Here is a 26,524-nt window from a genome sequence, read left to right on the forward strand (position 1 = left end):
CATTTGGGGGGGGGTTGTGGTGGGGTGGCCGCCCATGGGGGGGAGGGGAATCCAACTAAGTTTTTGCGCAGGGCTCCAGTTTGCCTCCTTACGCCCCTGTTATAGGGTTTGAAAACAAAATCATCCTACTTTGAGGCAGTCATTATGGCATTACAAATGAATCAAGAAGCAAAATAAACATTTTCATCAAGGTTTTCTTTTAGACATGCTTAGGTTGCTTCCCCCTCCCTTCTGCTGAGTACATTATTAGTTACCTTTAAATGTTTCTTTATGAACAATGGGGAACAGAGGAGAGCAAACAGGTGCACATCTCATTACCTATTAACCATATGTAAATTCAACAGAAGAGAAATCGTATTGACATGAAATGAATTTAGTTTGCTATTTTACTTAGTAAGCTTGTAAAGTTCAGAAAACGTTCTTAAAAATCCTCTGTCTTCTGTTATAATTACTACACTGCAGCTCCTGTGAACAAGCATAAGATGGAAACAAACTTATCTGGGGCTGCTGTGTACCTTCATATCTGTTTCTGGACGTTTAGCCAGATCTCAGCATTTTTCAGTGTTCTGTCTAAAAGGCATTTGTCTCTGAAACAAAGGGGCAGATGTCAGGCTTGCATTTATTTTTCTTTAGCCAAATACCAATCAAAAGAGAATAATTCTTACACTATAGTTATATATATCTAATAATGAATATTAATCACATAATATAGTTTTCCTGGGTTACAGAAGGATATGACCCTATTGTAGGTTCCAGGGTGAAGCGCTTGGAGGCAGTTCTGCTGAAGCTGCACTCATAGGAGGGAAGCTGCACTGCAAGGGAGGGGAGGGAGGGAGGGGTGGCATGCAAGGGAGGGGAGGGGGTCTGGCATCTGGACAGCCCCACCCACCTAGCCCAGCGGAGGGAGGGAGAGGTGGCATCTTGAGGAGGAGGGCGGCATGTGGACATAGCCGCACCTAAGGGAGGAAGGGGTGGCATGCAAGGGAGGGGAGGGAGGGGGCCCAGCATGTGGACATGGCCCACCCACCCTAGCGGGGGGAGGGGAAGGGGAGGAAGGGGTGGCATGCAAGGGAGGGAGGGGGCCCGGCATGTGGACATGGCCCACCCACCCTAGCGGAGGGAGGGGAAGGGGAGGAAGGGGTGGCATGCAAGGGAAGGGAGGGAGGGGTGGCATGCAAGGGAGGGGACGGAGGGGCCCCAGCATGTGGACATGGCCCACCCACCCTAGCGGAGGGAGGGGAAGGGGAGGGAGGGGTGGCATGCAAGGGAAGGGGAGGGAGGGAGGGGTGGCATGCAAGGGAGGGGAGGGAGGGCACTCATAGGCCTTTCTTACACGTGCTGTCATAACATACTGTAATCTAGGAGTGTCCAACTCTGGGCTCCAGATGTTCATGGCCTATGAATCATAATCCATGAGGCCCAGAGTTGGACACCCCTGCTGTAATGTCTAAGCAGCCCTTAAGTAATTCCCCTTGCACTGTGTTTCAGAATAATACTGTCTTAAGACAATAACCCAACATTAGAGCTGATTTCTGTATTGATTGTGAATTGTGGATTTTTAAACACCCATTATCATCCTCAGCTTTATTCACTTTTATTTAAAACATTCTTCCCTCTTCCTCTAGTTCTGAGGCTGGGAGATTTGGACGGGTCCACACGTGTAATACCCTGGGGCCTCTCTTCATTTAAATTTGGGGCCTCTCTTCATTTAAATCTGCAACTGTGTGTGATGCGTTTTAAACTTCTCTGCCTCTCTTCTTTTTTTGCAATAAGAGTAAATTTGTTTCATCGGCACTCATGGGCAGATTCCTCCAGACCTGGGCTGGTTTCCTTTTCTGTAGAGTTCTGCTTCCTGCAGAATTTGTGGGTGAAACCCTGGGGACTAAAAACCGCCGGAACCTTTCAGAAGACCTCGCGGGCAGCATCGGAACACTTTTTCACAAGGACTAAATGGAAGCACCGTCGTACGGGATAAAACAAAATTTTACATGCTGCAATCGGAAAGCAAGCCGCGCGGGTGAGATTGCATCCTTTTCAGCCAACTTCTATGAAGAGTCACATATCAGGGCTGGTTTCCTTTTTATTCCAGACTAAAGTTGGAAAAATGTCCCCACCCTATTTGCAGCTTAGAGCAACGTTGCTCTGCACCCAGTTTTTCACCGGAAGTTCAGGGTGCACGTGGAATCCGGGTCGGGGAATCCGTTTGTTATCCCATCTGGACCCATTTCAACCTCCCCTAGTCATTGGGTTGGTCCTAATAAAGGCATGACATGGAGGGTGGGTCTGGTTTATAAGGTCTACTTCCGGCTGGGGACGACTAAAGGTGCAACACCGCTCTCTACCTTCACATGCTGCAAAAAAACTTTGTAATTGTGCTGCTCTTCTCATGCGGGGCTGTATAGCCGTATTGGGGATGATGGTTGGGGAGAGGGGTTAAAATTGGGGGCAGCGCCTCTGCTTGGATAGGAGGACCCCTTCAGAAGCAGAGTTCTCTGACGTTTGAAGTGTCAGCCCATGCTTGTCAAAGGGGGTCCCTCATAAGGTAGAGTCCTCCTCCTTTAATGTATGTATTTCAGTGTTTGGGTTAAGTGGGGTGTAATTCTGCTTTTTTCCTCGATTTTGGAAGATGGGCATTTCTTTTTGAAAAGAAAATACATTATGAATTATAATTTCGAATGGGTGGCTGTGATTGTAAAAGCAAAATTAAAGAGGAAGTCCTGTTATGTATTATGTTCCCCTCCCGTATTGGGCATTATTCCAAATTTAATATACTGCGTTCACTTGAATAATAGGCGTAACAGCTCTTCATCCCAAGGAGCAGGTAGGTTAAAAGTCATAAAGGACAACTAGTTTTTTATTCTTTCCTTATTTTTTCTCCAATATACTCAGTTTATGATTTCTCAAAACAGAACTTTCCTTCCTCGGGTGGACTCCTTTTCTTGTGTGGCACAGGCCTGCACCACCCTCCCAAAGTTTAGGATTTTTTCCTTAGTCTGAATCACCTCTCTCTTTGCCTTGATTGGAAATATTTCACCCTTGAGGTTGCCAAAACATCTGTTTGTAAAGATCTGTGTAGGATTTTCTGCTGCTTGTATCCATCGACTATTGGTTTTGTTTGCAGGTTATGCTGAATGATGCGTTGCCTCCTCATCAGCCAAGACCAACGCCATGATCCAATTCATCTGCCTGACGGTGTGATGGTGATTCTTGGCAGAGGACCTAAGACTCTTGTTACTGATAAGAAATGTTCACGGATGCAAGGTAAGAATTATTATTATTATTGCTGCCTCTTAGCAAAACTTCACTGTTTGTATCACAAATCACTCTTAGAGTTCCCTTTTCATTGTGTTTGATCTAAGCTATATGTTCCAGTGGTCCTTTATATTCTAGGATTCTGCTGCTTGACTATCTCCATGATCACTCACTGTTTCAGAAATAAGTTTCTAGCCCTCACTGTTGCAGATTTACCTTTGATAGTGAAATTGTGGTTGGTGTTTTTCTGTATAACTGATAATGTAACTGATATTGATCAGGTAGTCTTGAGACTAAGGATGAGGTGTTTTTGCATGTGTGAAATATATATGTATATTTTGGACAACACCATCGGAAATGTTGTGTCCAGTAGAATTTCGTTTATTGTTGAACAGAATAAAATCTCTCCTTAGCCTTTAAATTCACTAGGTGACTGTAGGGCAGTTGCACTTCCTAAAATTTACCTTGCAGGGTTGGTGTGAAGACAGAACAGGATAAATCCATTGATGTCGCCCTAAAGTTCTGTGGTTCAAATTTGCACCCATGATGGCACTCTCTCAGTATACCCATTACTCTTGTGCACACCCGTTATTCTTCCAAAAATATGCTTCTATGTCTTTTGTTTTAGCATGCAATTTATCTGAGTAACTATAAACAAAAGAAAAACAATCTTTGCTTAGTCCACTTTAAGTTCAGTGTGGCAGTTTGTTCTGTTTGCTTACAATAATTTAGGATATTGTTTTTCCTTAGCATAAAGTAGGAGAATCTTTGACTGTTCCTTATCCAGAAACATGGGATAGAGATATGCTTTTTTAAAAAAAAACCCAAACAAATCTTGGATATAACAGTCCCCGTTTTCTCTCTTGCAGTGGAGTTGCTGGCAAATTATGCCTACAGATCTGTAAGAGTCACACAGGTAAGATGGGAAAACATCAACATTTTCACTTCAGTGGGCAGCTTATTCAGACAGGAGCTTTTGGGCTTACAGGGAGTGGCCTAGTGTTTGTGTTGTGTGAGAGCCTCTTTTAGGTCTATGATGCAGCTGGCTCTAGGAAAAGGAAATTGCTGGACAGGTGTAAATGTAGTGGCTCTGGTGCTGCAGCTTCTAACCCTTTTTGTCTGTCAACAGCGGGGGGTGAACCCCACGTCGGTGGAGGAGATCCACTTGCGTTGTGGTGACAGCACAACACTTCAAGAGAAAGAGACACTGTGCTTAGTGAATGGACTGTACCGTTATTTCATCCGTTTTGAACCAGATGCCTGCTCCCCAAAGAAAACCGTACGGGACTACTTCAGCCCCCAATGCCCCTTGAAGGAGGATGACAATATGGCCCAGGCATCCAAGCGGCCCCGGGCCTCCAGCCCTTCTGAGGATGAAGATGATGATGATCCTTCTGTGATGGAAAAACTGAGACAGCTACAGGAGGTGGCAGCTCAGGCGAAGCAGGCACGACAGCCTTCCCCGGAGACCCTCCCAAATGTGTCTTCCCATCCTCGTGACTCCTGGGAGGACTTTGGCAAGCTCTTGGTCTTCACAAAGAAAGGGGTGATGCCAAGTGCCAAAGTAAGACCTTCTGCTTGTGGCTCTGGTGGGTAGATTGGGAAGGTCCATGGGTCAGTGGTGGAATATCTGCGTTGTATGCAGAAGGCTCTGGGTTCAGTTCCTTGTTAAAAGGATGATATGATGAGAAGAACCTCTGAAACCAAGCAGGAACCAAAGTAACACAGAAGAAGAGTTTGGGTTTATACCCCACCTTTCTCTCCTGTAAGGAGACTTAAGGTGGCTTACGAGCTCCTTTCCCTTCCTCTCCCCACAACAGACACCATGTGAGGTAGGTGGGGCTGAGAGAGTTCCCAAGAACTGTGACTAGCCCAAGGTCACCCAGCAGAAATGTAGGAGTGCGGAAACACATCTGGTTCACCAGATAAGCCTCTGCCACTCAGGTGGAGGAGTGGGGGATCAAACCTGGTTTCCCAGATTAGAATCCACCTGCTCTTAACCACTGCACCTTTCTGGCTCTCGCATACAAACTTTAATCACAGATTGGAACCAGTCTGTACACCTGCACACAGCTAGGTGCTGTATAACAATCTCAAGTGTGTACAGAATTGTCAACCACAATGGCCGAACGTATAAATGCACACAAATTCTAACCAGCAGCTGGAGACAAAAACCGTCGATCATGTGGTACGCTAATACCCTTGTACATGTGACCCGTATAGTGTCAATTCAAGGGCTAGATTGCACCCAACTTGAGAGACAGGTGGGTGAGGTTGCTGATCGACTCAACAGATTCTCATTTCAGGGGGTCTTTTACCTACTTCGTCAGCTTTCTGTGAATACTGAGGTTGCCCAGGAGGAGAGGAGGAGATCTAACGAAGCTGGAAGCTGGGGTCCCCTGCCAAGCCAAAGGGGCCCATTGGGCTGATTGCTTTGCCACTCTGTTTAGATTGCAGGTTTCGATTTGGATGGAACTATCATTACCACAAAGTCTGGGAAGGTGTTTCCAACGAGCCCCGACGACTGGAAGTGAGTGCAGAGCTTGGGGGTTGAGGAAAGTTGGGAGAAATTTATTTCTGCCACATGGGAAAGGGTGACTGGTGGTCTTGTGGGTGTGTTTCCTTAATATTTATTTAGCTCCTGCTTTTCTGTCTAATAAGGACCGGGAGGATAGGGGGTTGATTCTGGAAGTTGTGTTACTGTTTCAACATTTGTATGGGCTTTTCCTGCCAATGAAGATGGCAGTGTCCTCGTTGTGAGCAATGACGGCACCTGAGAACTGTCCTGAATCCCTTTGTACTTTGCAGAATCCTGTACTCTGAAGTCCCCCGCAAGCTGAAGCAGGTTTTGAGTGAGGGGTATAAGGTATGCTCCTTCGCCAGCCCTCTTCCCTTAACCTGCCATTCTCCTCCCTTGCCCCCAACCCCGGTCACTCCCTGCTGTGTTTTCCTACCCTTCCAGGTTGTGATTTTCACCAACCAACTAGGCATCAGCCGGGGACGTCTCAGGCCTGAAGTTTTCAAAGCGAAATTGGAAGCTGTGGTCGAGCGGCTGGGTATCCCAATACAGGTATGGAAGAGCAGGAGAATAGTACATCCCACAAAACATGTTGCAGCGGGAAATAGTGGATTGGGGTGTGAGAAGCCCTGATCCTAGATGTCTGTGCACAGCCAGGTTGACCATGTGAAATCATGAGTCTAACCCCCCCCCCCCCCCCCCCCCCCCGGATCTTTCCTCAAAGACTTACAGCCCAAATAGTTTTGGTTGCCCTCCTCTGGACACGTTCCAGCTTGTCAATATCTATGACGACTGAGGCTGAGATTAAGCTTGGGAGAGCCACTCTTATCTCACCTCGGTCTTGGGTTCTTTTCCCTCCTGATGACTCCAGACCAGCTGATTGTTCAAGGATTTATTGTAAAAGTTCAAAACAAAGAAATAAAACATAAATGCAGTAAGAGATTGCTCAACTGGTCACATTCCTTTTGGTTCCTTGTCCCCATTCCGGGAACCCATGGCCCAGAGATGCTTCTCTGACCACGTCTCAAGATGGAATTCAAAAACCTTTGTTTTCCCCCTCTCAGGAAAACTCTGTTCGGGCCACGAGGTAACTTAGGCCTTTGAAGTTTCATCCTGGCACCTTTGTATGGCTTCCTTTCCTCCCTTCAGGAGATCAAAAGGCAAAGATGCTTTTCATAGTCATATGTGACTTCCCTTTACTGTAGCGATAGCATCTTCCATGACACGCCCCTTTTTGAAATGAAGTCTGTAAACTCCATGTTCACATACTTCAGCTTCCTAGTAATACTGCTTGTATAATATCACATGTTTCTAGCTAATGCATAGTTCAGCTAACTATTTTCCATCACAATATCTTTCTTAAATTGTGGTACCTAGGACTGAACACAGTACTCCAGGTGAGGTCTGACCAATGCAGAGTAGGGTGGTGCAATTACTTCCCTCGATCTAGACACCGTATCCTTATTGATGCATTTCAGAATTGCATTGGCTTTCTTTTCCAAGTTGCCCTCCTTTCCCTGCAGGCCTTTGTGGCAGTGGGCTCTGGCATTTACCGCAAACCTGTCTTGGGCATGTGGGACCACCTGTGCCAAAAGGTAACTAACCAGGAGAGGAGTCAGCTTGTTTGGGGAGAGAGGGAGGGCTAGGCTGGCTGTGGCCGAGAGAGGTCTGTGCTGCTTTGTTGACCCTGCCCCTTTTCCCGCCTCTCTTCCAAGGCAAACGGCGACCTCTCTGTTACTTTGAACCAAAGTGTCTACGTGGGAGGTGAGTGAAGAGCTAAAGGATGCTGTCCTGTAACAGGGGAAGCCCACTTAGAATCATGATCCGCTAACAGCTGAAAGCCAGCGTGGTGTAGTGGTTTAAGAGCAGGTGGATTCTAATCTGGAGAACTGGGTTTGATTCCCCACGCCTCCACCTGAGTGGCAGAAGCTTATCTGATGAACTGGATGAGTTTCCGCACTCCTACATTCCTGCTGGGTGACCTTGGGCTAGTCACAGTTCTTCAGATGTTTCTCAGCCCCACCTACCTCACAAGGTGCATATACTTTGAATCTCCTTACAGGAGAGAAAGGTGGGGTATAAATCCTCTCCTTACAGGAGAGGAAAGTGGGGTATAAATCCAAACGTTTCTTCGAACTCTAAAAAAACTCTGGGGTGTGAGAGAGCAACCTTCAAGCTGGCCCATTCCTCTGCTCAGGACTGCTTGCCTGTCTCATTCTTTCTGTATTTCAAGGTCCAGTTCCACATACTAGCCTCGATCTGTCAAATAAATTGATTGTCCAATTAACAGCAATGGGTTTTGGTTTTTTTGATGGTTGTGCTTTCCCTCTGTAGATGCAGCTGGTCGTCCACCGAACTGGGCCCCTGGGCATAAGAAGAAGGATTTCTCATGCAGTGACCGCCTGGTATGGATGTGTCCGAGTTTTGCTTGCTCTCTTTTGTACCCCTTTCCCCCCATCCCCAGCACTGCTTTTATACTCGGGGGAAGTGGCTTGGGCCAGAGGGTGCAGGACTGGATGTGTGGATCCAGCCAATTGTGTGCTACATGTTCCAGACCCACTGCATTGGCAAAGAATGGACCCAGTAGGGCTGCAAAGGACACTGCTGCAGGATGCCAAGTTCTAGAGCATACGTGTCAAACTCACGGCCCTCCAGATGTTATGGACTACAGTTCCCATCATTCCCTGCTAGCATTATTCTGGCAGGTTATGATGGGAACTGTAGTCCATAACATCTGGAGGGCTGTGAGTTTGACACCTGTGCTCTAGAGGACTGAGTGTTGGTTCCAGGCATACCTAGTTGCCCAGTGAGAGCCAGCGCGATGTAGTGGTTAAGAGCAGGTGGTTTCTAATCTGGAGAACCAGGTTTGATTCCCCACTCCTCCACCTGAGTGGCAGAGACTTATTTGGTGAACCGGATGTGTTTCCGCACTCCTACAGTTCTGCTGGGTGATCTTGGGCTAGTCACAGTTCTTCAGAACTCTCTCAGCCCCACCTACCTCACAAGGTGTCTGTTGTGGGGAGAGGAAGGGAAAGGGAGTTTGTAAGCCACCTTGAGTCTCCTTACAGGAGAGAAAGGTGGGGTATAAATCCAGACTCCTCCTCCTCTTCTTCTTCTTCTTGGTGCTTTACACATATACGCAGTAGGGGACAGGAAGGATGTATATCTGGGACCATAGGGAGGTTGCAGGTGGGAAAAGCCAAAAAAAGGGGGGGAGGATTAATAGGAAGTTAACTTGTCACTTGGGAATGGGACGTCACTCATTTGTGGCCACTGTTCTCCCAGTCCATGGCTCCAAATCCTTCATTATCATTACCCCAAGCCTTGGAAGCAAACAGTGCATATACAACACGTGTGTGTTTTGTGGTGGTAGAATGTGCTCGGTCTGTTCTGTGTGTGCTTCTCATGTACGCTGTGTGGATCCTCCCCCCCCCCCCACACACACAGTTAATGCCTGTTCTTCTGCCCCTCTTTGCAGTTTGCTCTGAACGCTGGCCTGCCCTTCAAAACCCCCGAAGAATACTTCCTGGGCTGGAAAGAGGCTCCATTTTCACTCCCTGACTTCGATCCGGTGAGTAATTTCTCGGTCACCCCTCAAAATCGTGGACCAGAAATGGAGGGGCCCTTAAATTTACCTGGAGCTGTTTCGGAATCTTCACTCTTGATCCTTTTTCTCCTCCACGCAGCGAACGCTGGATCCCAAGGCACGGCTGTATGATCCCCCAGATGCTTCCCTGACCTCCTCCTCTCCAGAGTTGGTTTTGGCCGTCGGCTTCCCTGCCGGTGAGTCCCCGCCCGTGCCCTGCATCCGACTTCCCTGTATTGCCTTCTGCTGCACAGAACACGTCTCTTTATTATGATTATTTATTTAATTTGTGCCCTGCTCTCCCTGGGCGGCGTGGGTGGGTGGGGTTTACTAATCGTAAACTTCCCGGTGTGTTTTAAGTAGAATGGTGGGGCAAATGCCCGCCTTTAGTTGCCTCTTCCCTAGTTCTGTCCCCTGCACTGATTTCTGCTTCGTCCCATCCTAGCTGGCAAGTCGACATTTGTGAAGCAGCACTTGGTCTCGGCTGGTTATGCCTATGCGAACAGGGTAAGCGTAGGACCAAGTCTCCTTTCTTCTTGCCCAAATCTTTCCCTCTCTAACCTTCTTGTAACCTGTCTCCCTCCCCCCCTCCTCCCAGGACACCCTTGGTTCCTGGCAGAAGTGTGTGGCTGTGTGCCAGTCGGCAATCCAGGAGGGAAAGAGCGCAGTGGCGGACAACACAAATCCAGACTTGGAGTCGAGAGGCAGGTGAGGCTCCTCCCCCTCCACGTGGGGGATTACGAGGCTGAATCCTGGTCTAGATGTGCCGCAGAATGGTGTGAGACGGGGCTGGGCTGCTTCGTGCAGCCAGCAATGAATTAGAGGTGTTTTTTTTCAAGTTTCTCTATACTAATAATTCTTTGTAAATGGAAAAAGCGTCCTTACCTGGATGGCTGAAGCTAGCCTGATCTTGCCAGATCTCAGAAACTAAACAGAATTAGCCCTTGTTTGTACTTGGATGGGAGACCACCAAGGAATACGCAGAGGCAATGGTAAACCAGTGTGGTGTAGTGGTTAAGAGCAGGTACACCCTAATCTGGAGAACCGGGTTTGACTCCCCCCTCTGCCACTTGAGCTGTGGAGGCTTATCTGGTGAACCAGACCGCTTGTGCAATACCTCAACTTACCACCGCCAGCTGAAGCGGAAACCTGGGGCTAATCCACCAGTTCTTGAGGGCACTCTCATTTACCTCACAGGGTGTTTGTTGGGGGAGGGGGGAAGAAAAGGAGTTTGTAAGCCCCTTTGAGTCTCCTTACAGGAGAGAAAGGGGGGATATAAATCCAACTGCTGTGGCGGCTTCTGAGCACTTCTGAAGATGTCAGGCCGCTTCGAAACCCCTTGATGCGCCGTAAATCCCGAACGTGACTTGACGGCACTTTGTAGACACACAAGCGGAGGAAATGGTGCTGCCGTGTGTAGACCGTGGTTAAGTCCAGCCGGTTGGGAGTTCCCAGAAGAGGTGTGTTTTCTGATCCTTACCCCTTTTCCCTGCCAGGTACATCGACTGTGCCAAGGCGCTCGGGGTTCCCTGCCGGTGTTTCCTCTTCACGGCCTCATTGGAGCAAGCCAAGCATAACAACAGAGTAAGCTGAGGGTTATTGCAACGGTGCCGAGGGTTTTTACCTTTATGTAGTCACTCGGTCCTTTCTTGATGCCAATTATCCTTTTAGCCATCCCCACATCCACTTAATTCCACAGATAGTCTTTGTCTTACATCTGCTGCCTAAAGAGCCAAATGCATCCTCCGTCGTTTCCCTCGTGCTTAGCCGTTTCGCCTAAGAAGGGAACGATCTCATGGTTTAGTTAAAATGGCAGCACCAGAAGGATTATTACAGAGCTCTCTCCTTTTTTTTTTCCAGTTCCGAGAAATGACTGAGAAGGAACATGTGCCAGTTAACAATATTGTCCTGAACACCTATAAGTGAGTTTGGGGTGGGGGGTGGGGGGGGTTCTCTGCAACTTCCCGGCCTGCCTCTTTCCTCCTGGCTCTGTGTCACTGCTATGGTACCCATTCTCCTTTCTCCCTGCCTGGTGGAACGCTCTTCCTCCAGCTGTCCGGGCCCCGCGGGACCTAAATGAGTTCCGCAGGGCCTGTAAGACTGAGCTGTTCCACCAGGCTTTCGGAGAGGCCAGCCGCTGATGTGTGCCCCCTCTCTGCCCCCCCGTCCCCCACTTTTTAGGGGATTTTAAGCTGTTGGACGCCACCTGTTGTTTGTAATGGAAGTATAATCAGAGCGCTGTGTTAAATGCTAAAATTTATGGAATTTATTCATCTATTTAATTGTTTTGTGTAATTGTGTGTGAACCGCCCTGAGCCCTCCGGGGGAGAGCGGTATATAAGCCTAATTAATAATAATAATAATAATAATAATAATAATAATAATAATAATAATAATAATAATAATAATAATAATAATAATAAAGGTGGTCCCAGTGGTGATCGGCACACTGGGTGCAGTGCCTAAAGATCTTGAACGGCACTTAAAAACAATTGGCGCTGACACAATCACCACATGTCAGCTGCAAAAGGCCACCCTACTCGGCTCTGCACGCATTATTCGTCGATACATCACACAGTCCTAGATGCTTGGGAAGTGTCCGACGTGTGATGTAATACAAAATCCAGCATATTGATCTTGCTTGCTGTGTGTAACTGTTTTGTATAATAATAAATAATAATAATAATAATAATCCAGCCCAACTGATGAGACTGATGTAGAACAGTTTGGCTAACAACAGATATATTACTTGATAAAATCTTCTATTTCATTAACTTACCTTTCCGTGAATTAAAAACAGGCACGTTACTAGCTCTCATGACTGCAGGAAAAAGGAAAAGACTCCTCTGAACTCAAAATGAACTGTGTAGGGATGGATTTCCAGCTGTATGAAATTCCAGCAAAAAATCACGTGCTTTTAGTGACAGAAAGTGGGATTTACGGGGGACGAGAGGGGGTAAAGGCGTAGGGGGGGCAAAATGGCGCCTGGCCTCGCACCCCCTCCCCACTTACCTTAGTTCCTCTCTCCTGCAGCCGGTTGGGAACTACACTCCCCAGGAGCAAGGTCTCCTGGGAAGTGTAGTTCCCACCAGGCTGCAGGAGAGAGGAGCTAAGGGGCAGGTCAGAGGAACTGAGGGGGGGCATTGCAGAGGAAGTATGTGTGTGGGGTGATTTTCCACCACCCCCACATGACCCCAATGGTGCACACTCAGGGGGAGATGCCAGCGGGGGCCGGGAAGGAGGGGGCGGTATTGCTTTTACAACTGTCTTTCCCTTTCACAGGAGTAAATATGTAGAACCATCGCTCGAGGAAGGTTTTGCTGAAATCCTGAAGATTCATTTTGTGCCTCATTTCACAAACCCAGAGATGGAGTCACTCTACCGTCAATTTTCAGAAGGGTGAAAGCAACGTAGCCCTGTGCCAGCCCTGGGGCTCTCCCACCCAAGCCATCAGAACCACACACACACCCAACCACCACGAGGAAGGAGAGGGTGAAAAGCAAAGTATTTGGACTGAGGGAAAGGGCCCTTGGGCTGTTCGAAGTGGAGAAGAGGCTAATTGACCATTCCTCGTCCTCTGCAAAAACCATTTTAAAAAGTAGTGTGAAATAAAGTTTATAACCAGACCTTACTGTTCTAATCTTTTGAGCGAGGACCATTTAAAGGTGTGGCTTGTGAAGGCCTGCCAAAGAAAACAGGAAAACGTGGTCTTACCTCCAACTTTGAAATCCCCCCATGGAAAGAGCACTAACCAAAAAAAGGACACATTCTTTGGTTTGAAATGAATGGAATGTTTTAAAACAGGGCTGTACTCATTCAAAGCATGTAGCGCGAAGATTTTAATGTAATGTGGTCTACAGCATTACAGAGCACTTCCTGTATATATTGTGGACAGATAGAACACTACAGTCTAGGCTCAGATGTATTTCTGAGTCTAATAGGGTGGTTTTGAGCCGGTGCTTGTCTTCTCCCAGTGAACTTTTAAAGAGCAGCACAGCATGAACCAGTTCTCTCTGGTTCATCAGTCAGCGCGGTACAGTGGTTAAGAACAGGTGCACTCTAATCTGGAGAACTGGATTTGATTATCTACTCCTCCACCAGAGGGGCAGAGGCTTAGCTGGTGAACTAGATGTGTTTCCGCACTGCTACATTCCTTGTGCTAGTCACAGTTCTTCAGATGTCTCTCAGCCCCACCTACCTCGCAAGGTGTCTGTTGTGGGGAGAGGAAGGGAAAGGAGCTTGTAAGCCACCTTGAGTCTCCTTGCAGGAGAGAAAGATTGGGTATAAATCCAAACTCCTCTTCTTCTTAATTGCTGCCCCTAATCCCCAAACAGCTACTTCATTGACCCATCCCAGGAAGAAGGCTCCCTACAGTGACTTCAACTGAGTGCTCCCTGTCTAGCATTCCTAGGTACAGGGTGGCTAGTTTGATCATCCCCTAGGCCAGTGATGGCGAACCTTTTCGAGACCGAGTGCCCAAACTGCAACCCAAAACCCACTTATTTATCACAAAGTGCCAACATGACAATTTAACCTGAATACTGAGGTTTTAGTTTAGAAAAAACGGTTGTCTCTGAGGCGTGCATTACTCAGGAGTAAGCTTGGTGATAGTCGGTGGCTTTGCTTTGAAGCAACTGTGCAACTCTTCCAATGAGTGAATCACGACTCTAGGAGGGTTTACTCAGAAGCAAGCCCCACTGTCAGCAACCGAGCTTACTCCCAGGTAAAGGATCGCACTAGTTCTTCACATGAAAATCAGTGGGGTTTAACAGCGCTTAACAGGGTTACCCACACTGCTTCCCCGAAACTAGGTCTTAGGTTTAATGCTAATAATCGAGCCCAGCGGTCCAGGCCAGCCTAGATGTGGGGGGGGGGGGGGCACTCTGTTTGCACATGCCCACAGAGGGCTCTGAGTGCCACCTCTGGCACCCGTGCCATTGGTTCGCCACCACTGCCCTAGGCCCAGGGCAAGAACTGCTTCTAAGAGACAGCCTGCCTCCCTTTGGTCCCTCCCCAAACACCATTCCACTGTCCCTCCAAGTTAGACATGGCAGGATTTCTCCAAAAGATTTTATTGTACAAACAAAATAAAGGCAAACATTCATTCATACACACAACTAGACTGGTATCCACAGCCGCATCACGACGTGTCCATGGTTTCCCCCTCTACAAAGGGAAAAGCACAGGTCAAATGCAGTTCCACCCTGTAGCTGGGAATGAATACTAGGGTTTGCGATGTCAAGGCAACCAGGTCCAAAGAACTGAACTGTTGAGTTTTGGCATGTAAGGAACCGGCATGTGAGAAGCTGTCGTCGGGGGCCGTGGTCAAAGGAGTCTTTGGTTTTCGGAAGCACCCACTGCCTTTGTGGCAAGCAGGGTACCTCTCCCACCCCGCCCAGTAAGACTAGCCCCACGGTGAGTAGACCCTAGCCTAGATGCTAATGAGTTATTTTCTTCCCACCCAATGTTTACTCACTGAGTTCATTGAACATAAAGGCATCCTGGTATTCTTTCATGTACTGAGTGGACCGGGATTCGTCCAAGAACAGAGAGTATACACGTTTGATGTCGTCCACTTGAACCTCTGTGCCCTGTGGGGCGGCAAGAGAGGAGGCAGAGTGAGAGTTCTCAACAGAAGAGGTGACAGCTCAGCAAAGAGATCCCGAATTACAAAGAGAAACGGTTCGCTGGAGGCTGGTCTCCGCACCTTAGAACTGAGGAATCTCTGCTTCCAAATGCTCTTTAGAGAAGCTTGGCTGCTCTTTAAGAGCGAACAGGCTCTCACAACCCACTGTGTGGGTGTTGCGGGTTTTCCAGATTATGTGGCTGTTAATTTTTCCTCCAAACATTTTGTCTGCATTTATAGCTGGCATCTTCAGACCCCCACTATCTGCCCAGCTCACAGCACAGGTTCCCAAATGCTGCAAGGACTGGGCCGCCTAACAGAACCCAAGAATTCTTGCTCCCAGTCCTAACTTAGGAGTGTGTGTGGTCATAAATTAGAGACTTGTGATCAAGTTAAGAAAATTCATAGGAAGAGAGGCCTCTGGTATGAACATGCACTGGGCCTAGGGGTGTACCCAGGGGGACATAAAGGATCAAATGCGGAGGTGGGATCCAGCAGGTTCTCTCCCTTTAAATCCATGCCAAAGGAGAATCTGGGGAAATGGGGGGGGGGGGCGGTGCCTGCTGTCAGGGGTGAAATTGTTAAGCTAGAAGCACCAAACTTTCAGGGTATCTTTAGGAGTCTCTCATAAGTTCCCGAGAGTGGGTTACTAATTATTTGTGTGTGCCGAGAGGGGGTTCCTAATTGGGTCTGCTTTTCCGTTAGAAATTCCATTAGGTCCAAAAATCACAAAGCCCTGTTGTTTCCTATGTGGCTGGTTAGCGAAGGTAGAAAACGGGATCATTCTCCCTGTTGGGCTGTTTCAAAAACATGTTTTAGAAATATGGTAAAGTTCCTTGTTTAAGGAAAGTATCCTTCTTTTGATTTCTAGAAACAAAATTAAGTATTTGAAAGTATTTAGTATTTGACAGGCAGTCAATTAGAGGAGAAGTCGTTGTTTCTGTTGGCAGTAGACGATAGGACTTGCTATAATGAGTTTAAATTATGGACAGAAAGATACCAGCTGGAAATTAGGAACTTTTTTTTTTACAGTAAGACTTTTTTACAGTAAGAGAGAAATTAACGCCACGCCCCCGTCGTGCCCCAACCAGCTCCGTTGGCGCTACGCCACTGTTTGAATCCCACCACCATGGGAACCTGTTACTAAAATTTTTGGATCCCACCACTGATCAAATGTCCCTGGGCTGCGGCCATTTAGTTACCGGGGCGGAAAAATTGCCCCCCACACCCCCTCCTCCTTGCCCCCAGGTTCATAATGTGATGGTGACTTTCACATGACCTGGTACAAAAAAAATTGTTTGGTCGTGGTGGGGGGAGGGCAGCTGCCCATACACCGAGGGGACGGGACGACTCAGATTTTGCACTGGACGACATTTTCCTTAGATATGCCTCTGATAGGGCCCCAAAGATAGGGGGACCCTTGGGTTTTGCAAGACAGGCTGAGAAGGGAGGGAGAATAGTAGGGATTTTGGCCATGGGAAGATCTTAAGCAGTGGCACATCTACTGTGAGTCAGCGGACTCTCCAAATTATTTATGCATACTAGTCTCCCAGTAATACCAGCCAACGGCCGGCGCTCACCTTCCGCTTGCGACAGACCAGGCTGGCTGCCGTGATGAGCTGGATGGCGTAGCGAAGGGAGGTCTCCAGGCCTATGCGGGTCAACACGGTATACGCGTCCTCGTTCATCTCGACATCTTCCTCCTCGCACCTGGAAAGGAAATGAAATGGTGTCGGAACACAAGGTGTCTCCTGCCAACCACTGGGATGCGGCAAGATCGAAGAGCAGGGGTTGGGGGACAAGAGAGGCCCGGGATACGAGCACATCTCAGCTCCCTCACCGAATCTTCAGGATCTGCTTGGTCTCCTTGTCACTGTACGGGGAGGTGGAGATGATGAGAAGGCGATCGAGCAGGTCAATAGGGATCCCATGGGGGCTCTGGTAGTTGGTGCCACGAATCCTGGAGGGAGAGAGAGCAAGAAATGGAAGAGACGCCGAACCAGCATTCCGACAGAAATAAAGAAGAGTTTGAATTCATACTCCCCCCTCTTTGTCTCCTGTAAGGAGGTGCAAGGTGGCTTACAAAACTCCCTTTCCCTTCCTCTCCCCACAACGGACACCTGGTGAGGTAGGTGAGGCTGAGAGAGTTCCGAAGAACTGTGACTAGCCCAAGGTCACCCAGCAGGAATGTAGGAGTGCTGAAACACATCTGGTTCACCAGATAAGCCCCTGTCACTCGGGTGGAGGAGTGGGGAATCAAACCCGGTTCCCCAGATTAGAATCCATGTGCATTCAACCACTACACCATGCTGGCTCGCAAAGGTTAACGGAACTTGGTATGATTAGACTGAAGAATGTGTCTGTGTTTGTGGAAAGGGAGAAGTAATCATATTTATATAATCTGTCACATAGAAGAGGTAGGTAAAGGTAATCCCCAATTGGCCATGCTGGTAGGGGCTGATGGGAATTGTAGTCCATAACATCTGGAGTGCCAAAGGTTGGCCATCACTGCACTAGATCATTACTGACCCATGGGGTGACTTCACTTCACAACATTTACTAGGCACATTAGGGGGGGTTTGCCACTGCCTTCCCCAGTCAACTACACCAGCAAGGTGGATATTCGTTTTACAAACCCTGGAAGGCTGAGTCAACCTTAACCTTAATCCAAAACCAACTTCTGTCTTGATCCACCCAGGTCACGAGCAAAACTTTGACTGCAGCACTCCAGTTTACCACACTGTGCTGTGGGACTCTACATAGAAGAGAGGCTTATTCGAAGCCTGCTGGAGGACCCTGGGCTAGTCCCAGTTCTCTCTGAACTCTCAGCCCCACCTGCCTCTCAATGTGTGGGGAGAGGAAGGACAGGAGTTTGTAAGCTGCTTCGAGAATGCTTAACAGGAGAGAAAAGAGGGCTATAAATCCAAAACTCTTCTTCCTAGCCCCTGCCTAGGTTTTGCTCTTTTGGATGTGGTGGGTTTTCCAGGCTGTGTGGCCGTGGTCCGGTAGACAGCAGTGGCGTAGGAGGTTAAGAGCTCGTGTATCTAATCTGAAGGAACTGGGTTTGATTCCCAGCTCTGCCGCCTGAGCTGTGGAGGCTTATCTGGGCAATTCAGATTAGCCTGTACACTCCCACACACGCCAGCTGGGTCACCTTGGGCTAGTCACAGCTTCTTGGAGCTCTCTCAGCCCCACCTACCTCACAGGGTGTTTGTTGTGAGGCGGGAAAGGCAAGGAGATTGTAAGCCCCTTTGAGTCTCCTACAGGAGAGAAAGGGGGGATATAAATCCAAACTCTTCTTCTTCTTCCTCTAACATTAGGAACAAGATCCACCAGACCACGGCCCCGCAGCCCAGAAAACCCACCACAACCAGTTGAATCCGGCCGTGAAAGCCTTTGACAATCCATTATGTTCTTTTATTTGCAATTAGAGTGACAAGACAACACTGTGCTCAGACTATGCTCCACCTGGTTGGATAGCCAACACACAATAACTGAAACAAAGAGACAACAGCCATAAAGCCTGTGGGCTGTGTAACCTGGATCATACAGCCCACGACTCTGAGATACCATTCCCCCACTGATATCCCATTGGTTGATGGTCCTTCGCCTGCCCCTACCAACCTGGTGATGCCTCGGTTGGTGGCCATGATGAGGACAGGGGCCATGTCGCTCTCCAGGGCCCGGTTCAGGAAGGAGAAGCACTCGATGTCCAGCATATGGACCTCATCGATGAACAGAACCTGTGCGGAAGAGTGAGGGGCACTGCATAGTAAGCGGGGGAGAAGGCCTACGCTCCACAACAACCAGAACCCCCAAGCCTCCGCGATCGCTCCCCTCTCCTGATCAAAGGCACTCACCCCAGGGATCACCTCTGCTTTGCCCTCCTCTCGCCACTCTGCTACCTTGGCATTGATCTGCTCCCTCACCTCCGACTTGATCTCTCCGGTGTCACCTGGGGAGAGAGACATGGGAGGACGGGCACGTGAGGAGCAGCTTCCGGGTAGTATGCAGGGCACACGGTAGACATGGCTCTTTTGGCTGTTAGGAATTGCAAGCACAGCTTAGTGGCGTAGTGGTTAAGAGCAGGTGCACTCTAATCTGGAGAAGTGGGTTTGATTCCCCGCTCTGCCACTTGAGCTGTGGAGGCTTATCTGGGGAACGTGACTAGCCTGTGCATTCCCACACATGCCAGCTGGGTGACCTTGGGCTAGTCACAGTTCTTTGGAGCTCTCAGCCCCACCCACCTCACAGGATGTTTGTGGTTTGGGGGGGGGGAAGAGAAGGAAAGGAGATTGTAAACCTCTTTGAGTCTCCTTACAGGAGAGAAAGGGGGTATAAACAGTTAATAATTAATAATAAAATAATCAATAATTATTTAATAATTAATAATAAATAATTTAATAGTTAGTTAATAATTAATAATAAAATAATTTAACAACCAGTTCTGGTGGTGGGATTCAAATAATTTAACAACTGGTTGTTTACAAGCACTGTTTTAACAACCGGTTCTGCCGAAGTGGTGCAAACCGGCTGAATCCCACCACTGGGTATAAATCCAAACTACTACTCCTCCCTCCCTCCCTTTATAACCCACAAAGTGTGCACTACCACCCTAATTTCAGTAATTTGGACTCTGTCCTCCCAGAATGCCACCTCTTAATTCCTCCCAACATTCCCAGCCTACCAGAGAAGAGCGCCAAGAAGCCCTGCGTGCGGCTGTTGATGACATCGATTTCGTGCAGCGAGACCGTGTGAACCACTTCCTTGCGCTTCTGCAGCTCTCCGTCGGGACACTGCACGAATTTGGTCTGGCAGGGAGATGCAGCAAAAGTCCTTGTGGGTTCATCCCAAACCCAACTCTTGTTTATTTCTCACCCCAGAGGTCAAAGGCAAAACGTGTATATGCAAAGCTGCCCCCTATTAAGTCAGGGACATTACTCCAGCCAGATGAATAATAGCTGCTTCCGCACATGCAGAATAATGCACTTTCAATCCACTTTCACAACTGTTTGAAAGTGGATTTTGGTTTCCGCACAGTAAAATCCAGCTTCAAAGTCAATTGAAAATGGATTGAAAGTGAATTATTCTGTGTGTGCGGAAGGGGCCCACTTCTGCTCAGAAACAGTTACTTTTTAACTGAGATGTTCTGTGAATTCCAGCTTGCAAAGTATGTACTCTGCGATTGGGCATTATAGGCTGGAAGGATCACAAGAGATGTCTCTCACAGGTTGCAGCCCATTTTTCCTCCTCTTTGAGTCCTGAGGTGTGCATTTCCCCTCATACCTGTGAACCCATAGCGTCATAATCCCGGGCCCGGGTGAAAGAGCGTCCCAGTTTGGTAATCTTGCCTGTGGCTTTGTCAATGGTGATGACATCTCTGGGGAAACAGGAGGAGCACATTTTAGCATGGGGGCCTCTTTTGTGGCACTGGTGACCAGATGCCACCACAAAGTGTCCCCCACAAGATGGCATCGGAAGGCTCACCCGGCCTGCACTTTCTCCTTGGTCAACGACTCGATCATCTTGGTGCCCAAGTCGTAGATAGTTTCCATTTCGGTCGTTTTCAAGGTCAGCTTCCCCACCTTGGCACCCTGCAGCGAGAAGAAAACTGGCACCTTCCAGCAACTACTGCCACAAAAAAGAAGCCTTAAGGCGCCAGGAGGCCAAAGAAACACCGCTTTTCCCATGTCACATAGTACCCAAGTTTTGACTCACTGTGCCAGTGGCTGGCCGGTCTATCTGGATCTCCACCACTTCTCCTTCAATTATTTCTGTTTCCTCCCTGTGGAGAAAAGGGAACAAATAGATCAATGTGAAAGGAGGGGAAACGGGACAGGAAGGCACTACAGAATTCCTCAACTCCATTAAGTCTTCTCCATCCTCAACAGATGAACTATAATTGAGAAAGCAAGGAAGCTGGCATCCATTGAAAATGCTGGGGGGAAGAATTAGGACTAATAAAAAGAAACACTTCTTCACGCAACGTGTGATTGGTGTTTGGAATATGCTGCCACAGGAGGTGGTGATGGCCACTAACCTGGATAACTTTAAAAGGGGCTTGGACAGATTTATGGAGGAGAAGTCGATTTATGGCTACCAATCTTGATCCTCTGTGATCTGAGATTGCAAACGCCTTAACAGACCAGGTGATCGGGAGCAACAGCCGCAGAAGGCCATTGCTTTCACATCCTGCATGTGAGCTCCCAATGGCACCTGGTGGGCCACTGCGAGTAGCAGAGAGCTGGACTAGATGGACTCTGGTCTGATCCAGCTGGCTTGTTCTTATGTTCTTATGTTCTGGCGAGAATGGCCTCTCTCATTAGTTCTAATTCCCAGAAAGCGTAAAGAGGCCAGCTCCCATTCCCTTTGTAATTTTTAAATCTCAGCAATCACACTGCTTGCTGCGTGCGTGCACGGTGACGTCAAGTCGTAGCTGACCTGTGGCAGCCCCGCAGCGTTTTATGAGCTGTTTGCCGTTGCTGGCCTTTATGTACGCTGAGGGAGTTCTGAGAGAACTGTGCCTGGCCCAAGATCACTCGGTAGGCTTCATCTGGAGGAGTGCGGCATCAAACCCTGTTCACCAGGTTAGAGTTCGCTGCTTCTAACCACTACATCATGCTGGATATAGTTAACTCCTTATTAGAATATGATACAAAGAAATTTAAGCCAGCCAGCAACAAGGCTTCCTGGTTCGACAAAGATTGCGAGCAATTTAATACAAAAATCCGCCAACTGTATCGATGCTACAAAAATTCCCGATCTCCCATGATCTGGAATCAGATCTCCCAATGCAAAATCGACCTCCGCCAATTAATGGCCATGAAACGGCTTGAACATGCTAAATCACAATGGGAGCATTTATATTCTGCCGTTATTTCCAACAATACCAAAAAATTCTGGGCCATGGTAAATAATTTGGACCATAAAAAGTCTCCTATGTCCAGTTGTATCTCCCCAGATGTTTGGTACATCATGCTGGCTCCCTATGATGTTAACTAAACTAGCATTAAAAGACAATATTAAAGAAGCAATACAAAAGCGAAACTATCAAATTACACAAAATAATAATAATAGCCAACAATTAGTTCCCAGTTCCCAATTACTGCCCGACTTCCATAACCCTCTAATTTTCTGAAGGCAAAGCTTAGGATCTAGACTGCCAGCGATCTTGCCCGTTAAAATCCATTAAGCCTCAATCGGCCGCTCTGCGGAAAGGGCCCTGTTTGGCTGAATCTGTTTCAAAACCCTCCTGGCTGCTATGCTCACTTGATGCGGACGCCAATGGACCGTCGGAAGGACTGAGTCAGCGCCTCGGTCTTACTCATCTCCAAGGAGAAAATTTCACTGCCGGCGATCGCTGTGAAGGGGGTGTCGAGACCCAGTGCTTGAGACATCCCTAGGAAAAGACAGCAGAGTTATGATAATGATAAGAATAGGAATAAGCCAAATCTCCCATTGTGCCTGAAGTGGATGACCGCTAAAGCTACGCAGGGAACCCCAGACACACGCCCCAAAGTGAATTGTTAGCAGGTCGCAGTTGTTTTGTTTTGGGTGCCGTTAGAGATCACATCCTACCTGTGTTGTACCGCCTGCACTGGTTACCGGTGGAGTTTCGAGTCGTCTTCAAGGTATTGGTATTGACCTTTAAGGCCATATGCGGTCTGGGACCCTCGTATCTTCGGGACCGTCTGGCCCCATATGTCCCAACTCGGCCCCTGCGCTCAGCAGAGGCCAATTTGTTGGAAGTCCCTGGCCCCTCCATGATGCGGTAAGGGTTTCCTCTCACCTGGGCTTGCTAGTGCTTTTTTACTGACCCCTGGCCCCTGCCTGGTGGAATGCTCTCCCTCCAAGTTGTCCGAGGGTTCCCTGCAAGGGACCTTAAGGAGTTCCACGGGGCCTGCAAGACTGAGCTGTTCCGCCGGGCTTTTGGGGATGCCAGCCGCTGATATGTGCACCCCTTAAACATCGTGGCCCTGTTGTCCCTCCTTTAGAGGAGTTTTAAATTACGGGACGCCATCTGTATTTTTACCTATATTTTATTGTATTTAATGGAAAAAATTTGAGCGCTGCTTTTAAATTAAGGACCAGTACTATAAGTACGGAATTATTTTGGTTCATTGTTTGTATTTTTGTTGTGAACCGCCCTGAGCCCTCCGGGGGAGGGCGGTATATAAACTGAATAAATAATAAATAATAATAATGTTCCTTACCCATGGCGATGGCTGTTTTCCCTGTACCCGGCTGGCCTGCGATCAGGACAGCCCGGCCAGCAATTTTTCCCTCCTTGATCATCTCCAGGATTACGCCAGCTGCACGTCGGGCAGCCAGCTGGCCCACCATGCCCTGGGACACCTGTTAACAGGAGAAAACAGGTATGTACACACACCAAGAAACCACAGGCAGAGCCCAACCATTGGCCCATCTAGGTAGGTATGTTCTGTGCTGCTCGGCAGTGGCTCTCCAGGGGCTTAAGAAGATAAATACCTTTCCTAGCTGGATGCATTTAATGGAAAGTGCCAGAAACTCAGCCAGGGACCTTCAACAAGCAACGTTGGTGCTCTGTCTCTGGGCTGTGCCTTGTACCTTTCAATGCGAAATCACTTCCCCCATTGCCAACTCCTCTTGTATAGCATACTGCTATCCCTGTTTTCTACCCAGTCATCCTTGCTCTCTTTACCCCCTGCCCCCATGGAAATCTACACCTACAGATAAGAACATAAGAACTAGCCAGCTGGATCAGACCAGAGTCCATCTAGTCCAGCACTCTGCTACTCGCAGTGGCCCACCAGGTGCCTTTGGGAGCTCACATGCAGGATGTGAAAGCAATGGCCTTCTGCTGCTGCTGCTCCTGAGCACCTGGTCTGCTAAGGCATTTGCAATCAGAGATCAAGGAGGATCGAGATTGGTAGCCATAGATCAACTTCTCCTCCATCTTGACAACACTTCTTTTCCTCTTTGAGCTTGCCTCGATAAAGGTTTCCAATACCCCTGGTTTTTTCTGGTGTGGCTGCAGTTTGGTGTTCTCATTTGCATTCCCCCCTCCCCCCAGGTGTATAAGGAGGAGAATGCAGCAAACAAGTGTGGTTTCTGATGTTGGCAACCATCCTACATTGACACGACCGGCCACACAAAGAAAGCCAAAGCTGGTGCTGATGGAAAAGAAGGAAGAGTTTGGATTTATATCCCACCTTTCTCTCCTGCAAGGAGACTCAAGGTGGCCTACAAGCTCCTTTCCCTTTCTCTCCCCACAAGACACCTTGTGAGGTAGGTGGGGCTGAGAGAGTTCCCAAGAACTGTGACTAGCCCAAGGTCACCCAGCAGGGACGTTAAAGAGCGGAAACACATCTGGTTCACCAGATAAGACTCTGCCACTCAGGTGGAGGAGTGGGGAATCAAACCCGGTTCTCCAGATTAGAGTCCAGCTGCTCTTAACCACCACGCCATGCTGCAAAAGTAAGGAGCCAGGAAGGGATTTGCCTTATTTGCTTCCTCCCTGAACTCCCCTTTATTCCACACTTTAACTATGGAGCCCAAGGGAACAAAAAGCAGTGCCAAGAATAACAGAATTTGCACGTGTGGAGAACAGCATCCAGACTTATCCTCCTCTGTGCACAAACACCCTGAAAGTGTGTCTCATTTGGTCAGGTTCCTTATTCCCACCTCCTTGGAAGCTCCTTCTACAAATACCTGTCTGGGTTCCAAGGTATCATCCAAGCCAAGCCCTCGAATGTGAGAGTGAGCACCTATGAAAGAAAGCAAACCATTACAGTTTCTGCATTTAGAAAGGACTTGGGGGCAAGGATTGAATCGTACAGTTGGAAGAAACCCCAAGGGCCATCAAGTCCAACCCCCTGCAATGCAGGAACACCATGCACCATGGAAATGGTGGGTTGACCAATGCACTGTTCACTGATTGGATAGTCATAGGTGTCTATTTCCCTGAAGACTGCACAAGGACGGACTTGAGAGATTGGGTTCCTTGTGGGAAAACCATAGAAGCAACTGCTAGAAAAGGGGTGGAAACTTACCAATGCGTTCAATGCGGGTAACATCGCGAACCTCAGGGACCTTGGTAGCCTGCGAACCAAGAAAGAGCGATTCTGACTTTAAATCTGAAGTTCTGATCTATTGCTAACGCTCTGTTTTAGTTCTCAGAAGAAACTAGAATATACCCCATTCTATATTTCCATTAAAGCCAGGTAACTGGACAAATGGGAAAGAAAGCCAAGCTTTACAAGCGGAAGGGCGACAAGACTGGCTGGCGAATCCTCATTTTGTCTCTTGAAAACTGCAACACTCCCCGAAATCTGAGTGAATCAATTGTTACAGATCAAGCACTGACTTCCCTATTGCCTTTCACCACCCTAAATCCTTTCAGTGGGGGTCACTTTTTTTTAATTTACAATTTCTGTTTATAATGTGACTGATTGGTAACAGGGCTGACAGGAAAGGTGAAAAGCAGTAGGGGGCTAAACCTATGAACCCACCTAGCTACGCTCTGACCTCTTTAAGGTCTCTGCAATAGAAAGAACATAAGAGCCCTGCTGGATCAGACCAGGAGTCCATCTGTTCCAGCAACCTGTTTTACATAGGACAGCAACAAACAGGGGTATAGCAGGCAAACCTCCCACGGATGCTGCCTCTTAGCAGTGATGTTCAGAGGTCTGCTAGTCTTGCCTAAAATGTCCTGAGAGCCTTTAACCAGAAATACCTGTGATTGAATCCAGCACGCCCTGGATTCAATGGGAAGTAGGTTTGCCCTTTAGATGCCTCCCTCCACCCTTGGTGGTGATGCTCAACCTCTGCCAGCATATTGGCACGTGCAAGTCACTGCCTGATGTTCTGGAAGTGACAGCCCTATGCAGTCAGCCTTACTCAGTCCAGGCAACCCTCAGCACGCTTACTCGGGAGTAAGCACCTTCTTGAATGCATATGGATAAACGTGCAGAGGATTGCCCTGCCAGTCATCAAGCGACAGCGTACAGGATAAAGTATGGGAAGAAGCAGGGGCGCCTAGACAAACTACAGGGAAGGGAGGCAGACGAAACACGCATCGCACGTGGGAAACGGGGGACACGATCTGGACCTCCCACTCCCACCCACTCCCCCGCCATGAAGGAAATAGATAAGGGGAAAGAGCCCCCGAGGTTGGGTTTTTTCCCCCGGGGACGGGGCTGCCCCTCACCGGCGCCGTTGCCATGATGCCGCTGCTCCGGTCTCGCGCCGTCTCTAAGCGCCTGGCCCGCCTTTCAGGCAGGCCGGAACCGGAAGTGGCTTTTCTAGCCTAGCGACCTAACGTCTATGATCTCGCGGGGATGGGGCAGGAGCAGAGGCCAGGCGCTCGCTCAGTGCTGTTGCCCCAGTAGGGCACAGGTGTCAAACCCGCTATAACGATAGCAATGGCGATGGCCTTTATAACGATCGTTATAACGATGGCCGTTATAACGATCGCTATAACGGCAATTGCTGTCGTTATTATATGTACTGCGGTGGCCAAAGTCGTAAACTACAAGCGCTTATCCCCGTGTTTGCAGAGGGG

General features: G+C 48.4%; 2 protein-coding genes across 4 annotated transcripts; one reads left to right on the top strand and one right to left on the bottom strand.

The window, feature by feature from the left end:
• Nucleotides 1-1,944: 1,944 nt before the first annotated feature.
• On the top strand, nucleotides 1,945-12,982 carry LOC125445320 (polynucleotide kinase 3'-phosphatase). Of its 3 annotated transcripts, none has more exons than XM_048518337.1 (17): nucleotides 1,945-2,017; nucleotides 3,122-3,261; nucleotides 4,122-4,168; nucleotides 4,382-4,816; nucleotides 5,703-5,782; nucleotides 6,061-6,118; nucleotides 6,215-6,322; nucleotides 7,294-7,365; nucleotides 7,486-7,534; nucleotides 8,105-8,175; nucleotides 9,249-9,341; nucleotides 9,457-9,553; nucleotides 9,802-9,863; nucleotides 9,955-10,064; nucleotides 10,853-10,940; nucleotides 11,217-11,278; nucleotides 12,639-12,982. In XM_048518337.1, exons 2-17 carry the CDS (start codon nucleotides 3,132-3,134, stop codon nucleotides 12,757-12,759), a joined length of 1,683 nt encoding a protein of 560 aa, XP_048374294.1. In that variant the 5' UTR covers nucleotides 1,945-2,017; nucleotides 3,122-3,131; the 3' UTR covers nucleotides 12,760-12,982. The 3 variants fall into 3 exon arrangements, with proteins under 3 accessions (XP_048374294.1, XP_048374293.1, XP_048374291.1); XM_048518336.1 differs by lacking the exon at nucleotides 1,945-2,017 and adding an exon at nucleotides 2,198-2,323; XM_048518334.1 differs by lacking the exon at nucleotides 1,945-2,017 and adding an exon at nucleotides 2,210-2,542.
• A 1,430-nt stretch (nucleotides 12,983-14,412) lies between these two features.
• Nucleotides 14,413-26,246, bottom strand: RUVBL2 (RuvB like AAA ATPase 2). The gene is made up of 15 exons (XM_048518380.1): nucleotides 26,171-26,246; nucleotides 25,014-25,062; nucleotides 24,673-24,728; nucleotides 23,196-23,337; nucleotides 22,252-22,381; nucleotides 20,701-20,767; nucleotides 20,470-20,576; nucleotides 20,269-20,362; nucleotides 19,670-19,793; nucleotides 18,843-18,937; nucleotides 18,607-18,725; nucleotides 16,823-16,942; nucleotides 16,563-16,692; nucleotides 14,833-14,947; nucleotides 14,413-14,522 (listed from the first exon to the last, which is right to left on the bottom strand). Exons 1-15 carry the CDS (start codon nucleotides 26,183-26,185, stop codon nucleotides 14,497-14,499), a joined length of 1,389 nt encoding a protein of 462 aa, XP_048374337.1. The 5' UTR covers nucleotides 26,186-26,246; the 3' UTR covers nucleotides 14,413-14,496.
• Between the last annotated feature and the right edge of the window lie 278 nt (nucleotides 26,247-26,524).

The sequence above is a fragment of the Sphaerodactylus townsendi genome, linkage group LG15 (assembly GCF_021028975.2).
Source record: "Sphaerodactylus townsendi isolate TG3544 linkage group LG15, MPM_Stown_v2.3, whole genome shotgun sequence".
NCBI lineage: Eukaryota > Metazoa > Chordata > Lepidosauria > Squamata > Sphaerodactylidae > Sphaerodactylus > Sphaerodactylus townsendi.

What these genes read in the sequence shown, in the direction of transcription:
- RUVBL2 (XM_048518380.1), bottom strand. An exon ending in AAGGAGAAAGTGCAGGCCGG is followed by an intron (nt 20,363 to 20,469) that starts GTGAGCCTTCCG and finishes CTGTTTCCCCAG; the next exon opens with AGATGTCATCACCATTGACA. An exon ending in CTTCTTGGCGCTCTTCTCTG is followed by an intron (nt 18,938 to 19,669) that starts GTAGGCTGGGAA and finishes CTCTCTCCCCAG; the next exon opens with GTGACACCGGAGAGATCAAG.
- LOC125445320 (XM_048518337.1), top strand. Translation starts at nt 3,132, where the DNA reads ATGATGCGTTGCCTCCTCATCAGCCAAGACCAACGCCATGATCCAATT. An exon ending in GGGACCACCTGTGCCAAAAG is followed by an intron (nt 7,366 to 7,485) that starts GTAACTAACCAG and finishes CTCTCTTCCAAG; the next exon opens with GCAAACGGCGACCTCTCTGT. An exon ending in ATTGTCCTGAACACCTATAA is followed by an intron (nt 11,279 to 12,638) that starts GTGAGTTTGGGG and finishes TCCCTTTCACAG; the next exon opens with GAGTAAATATGTAGAACCAT.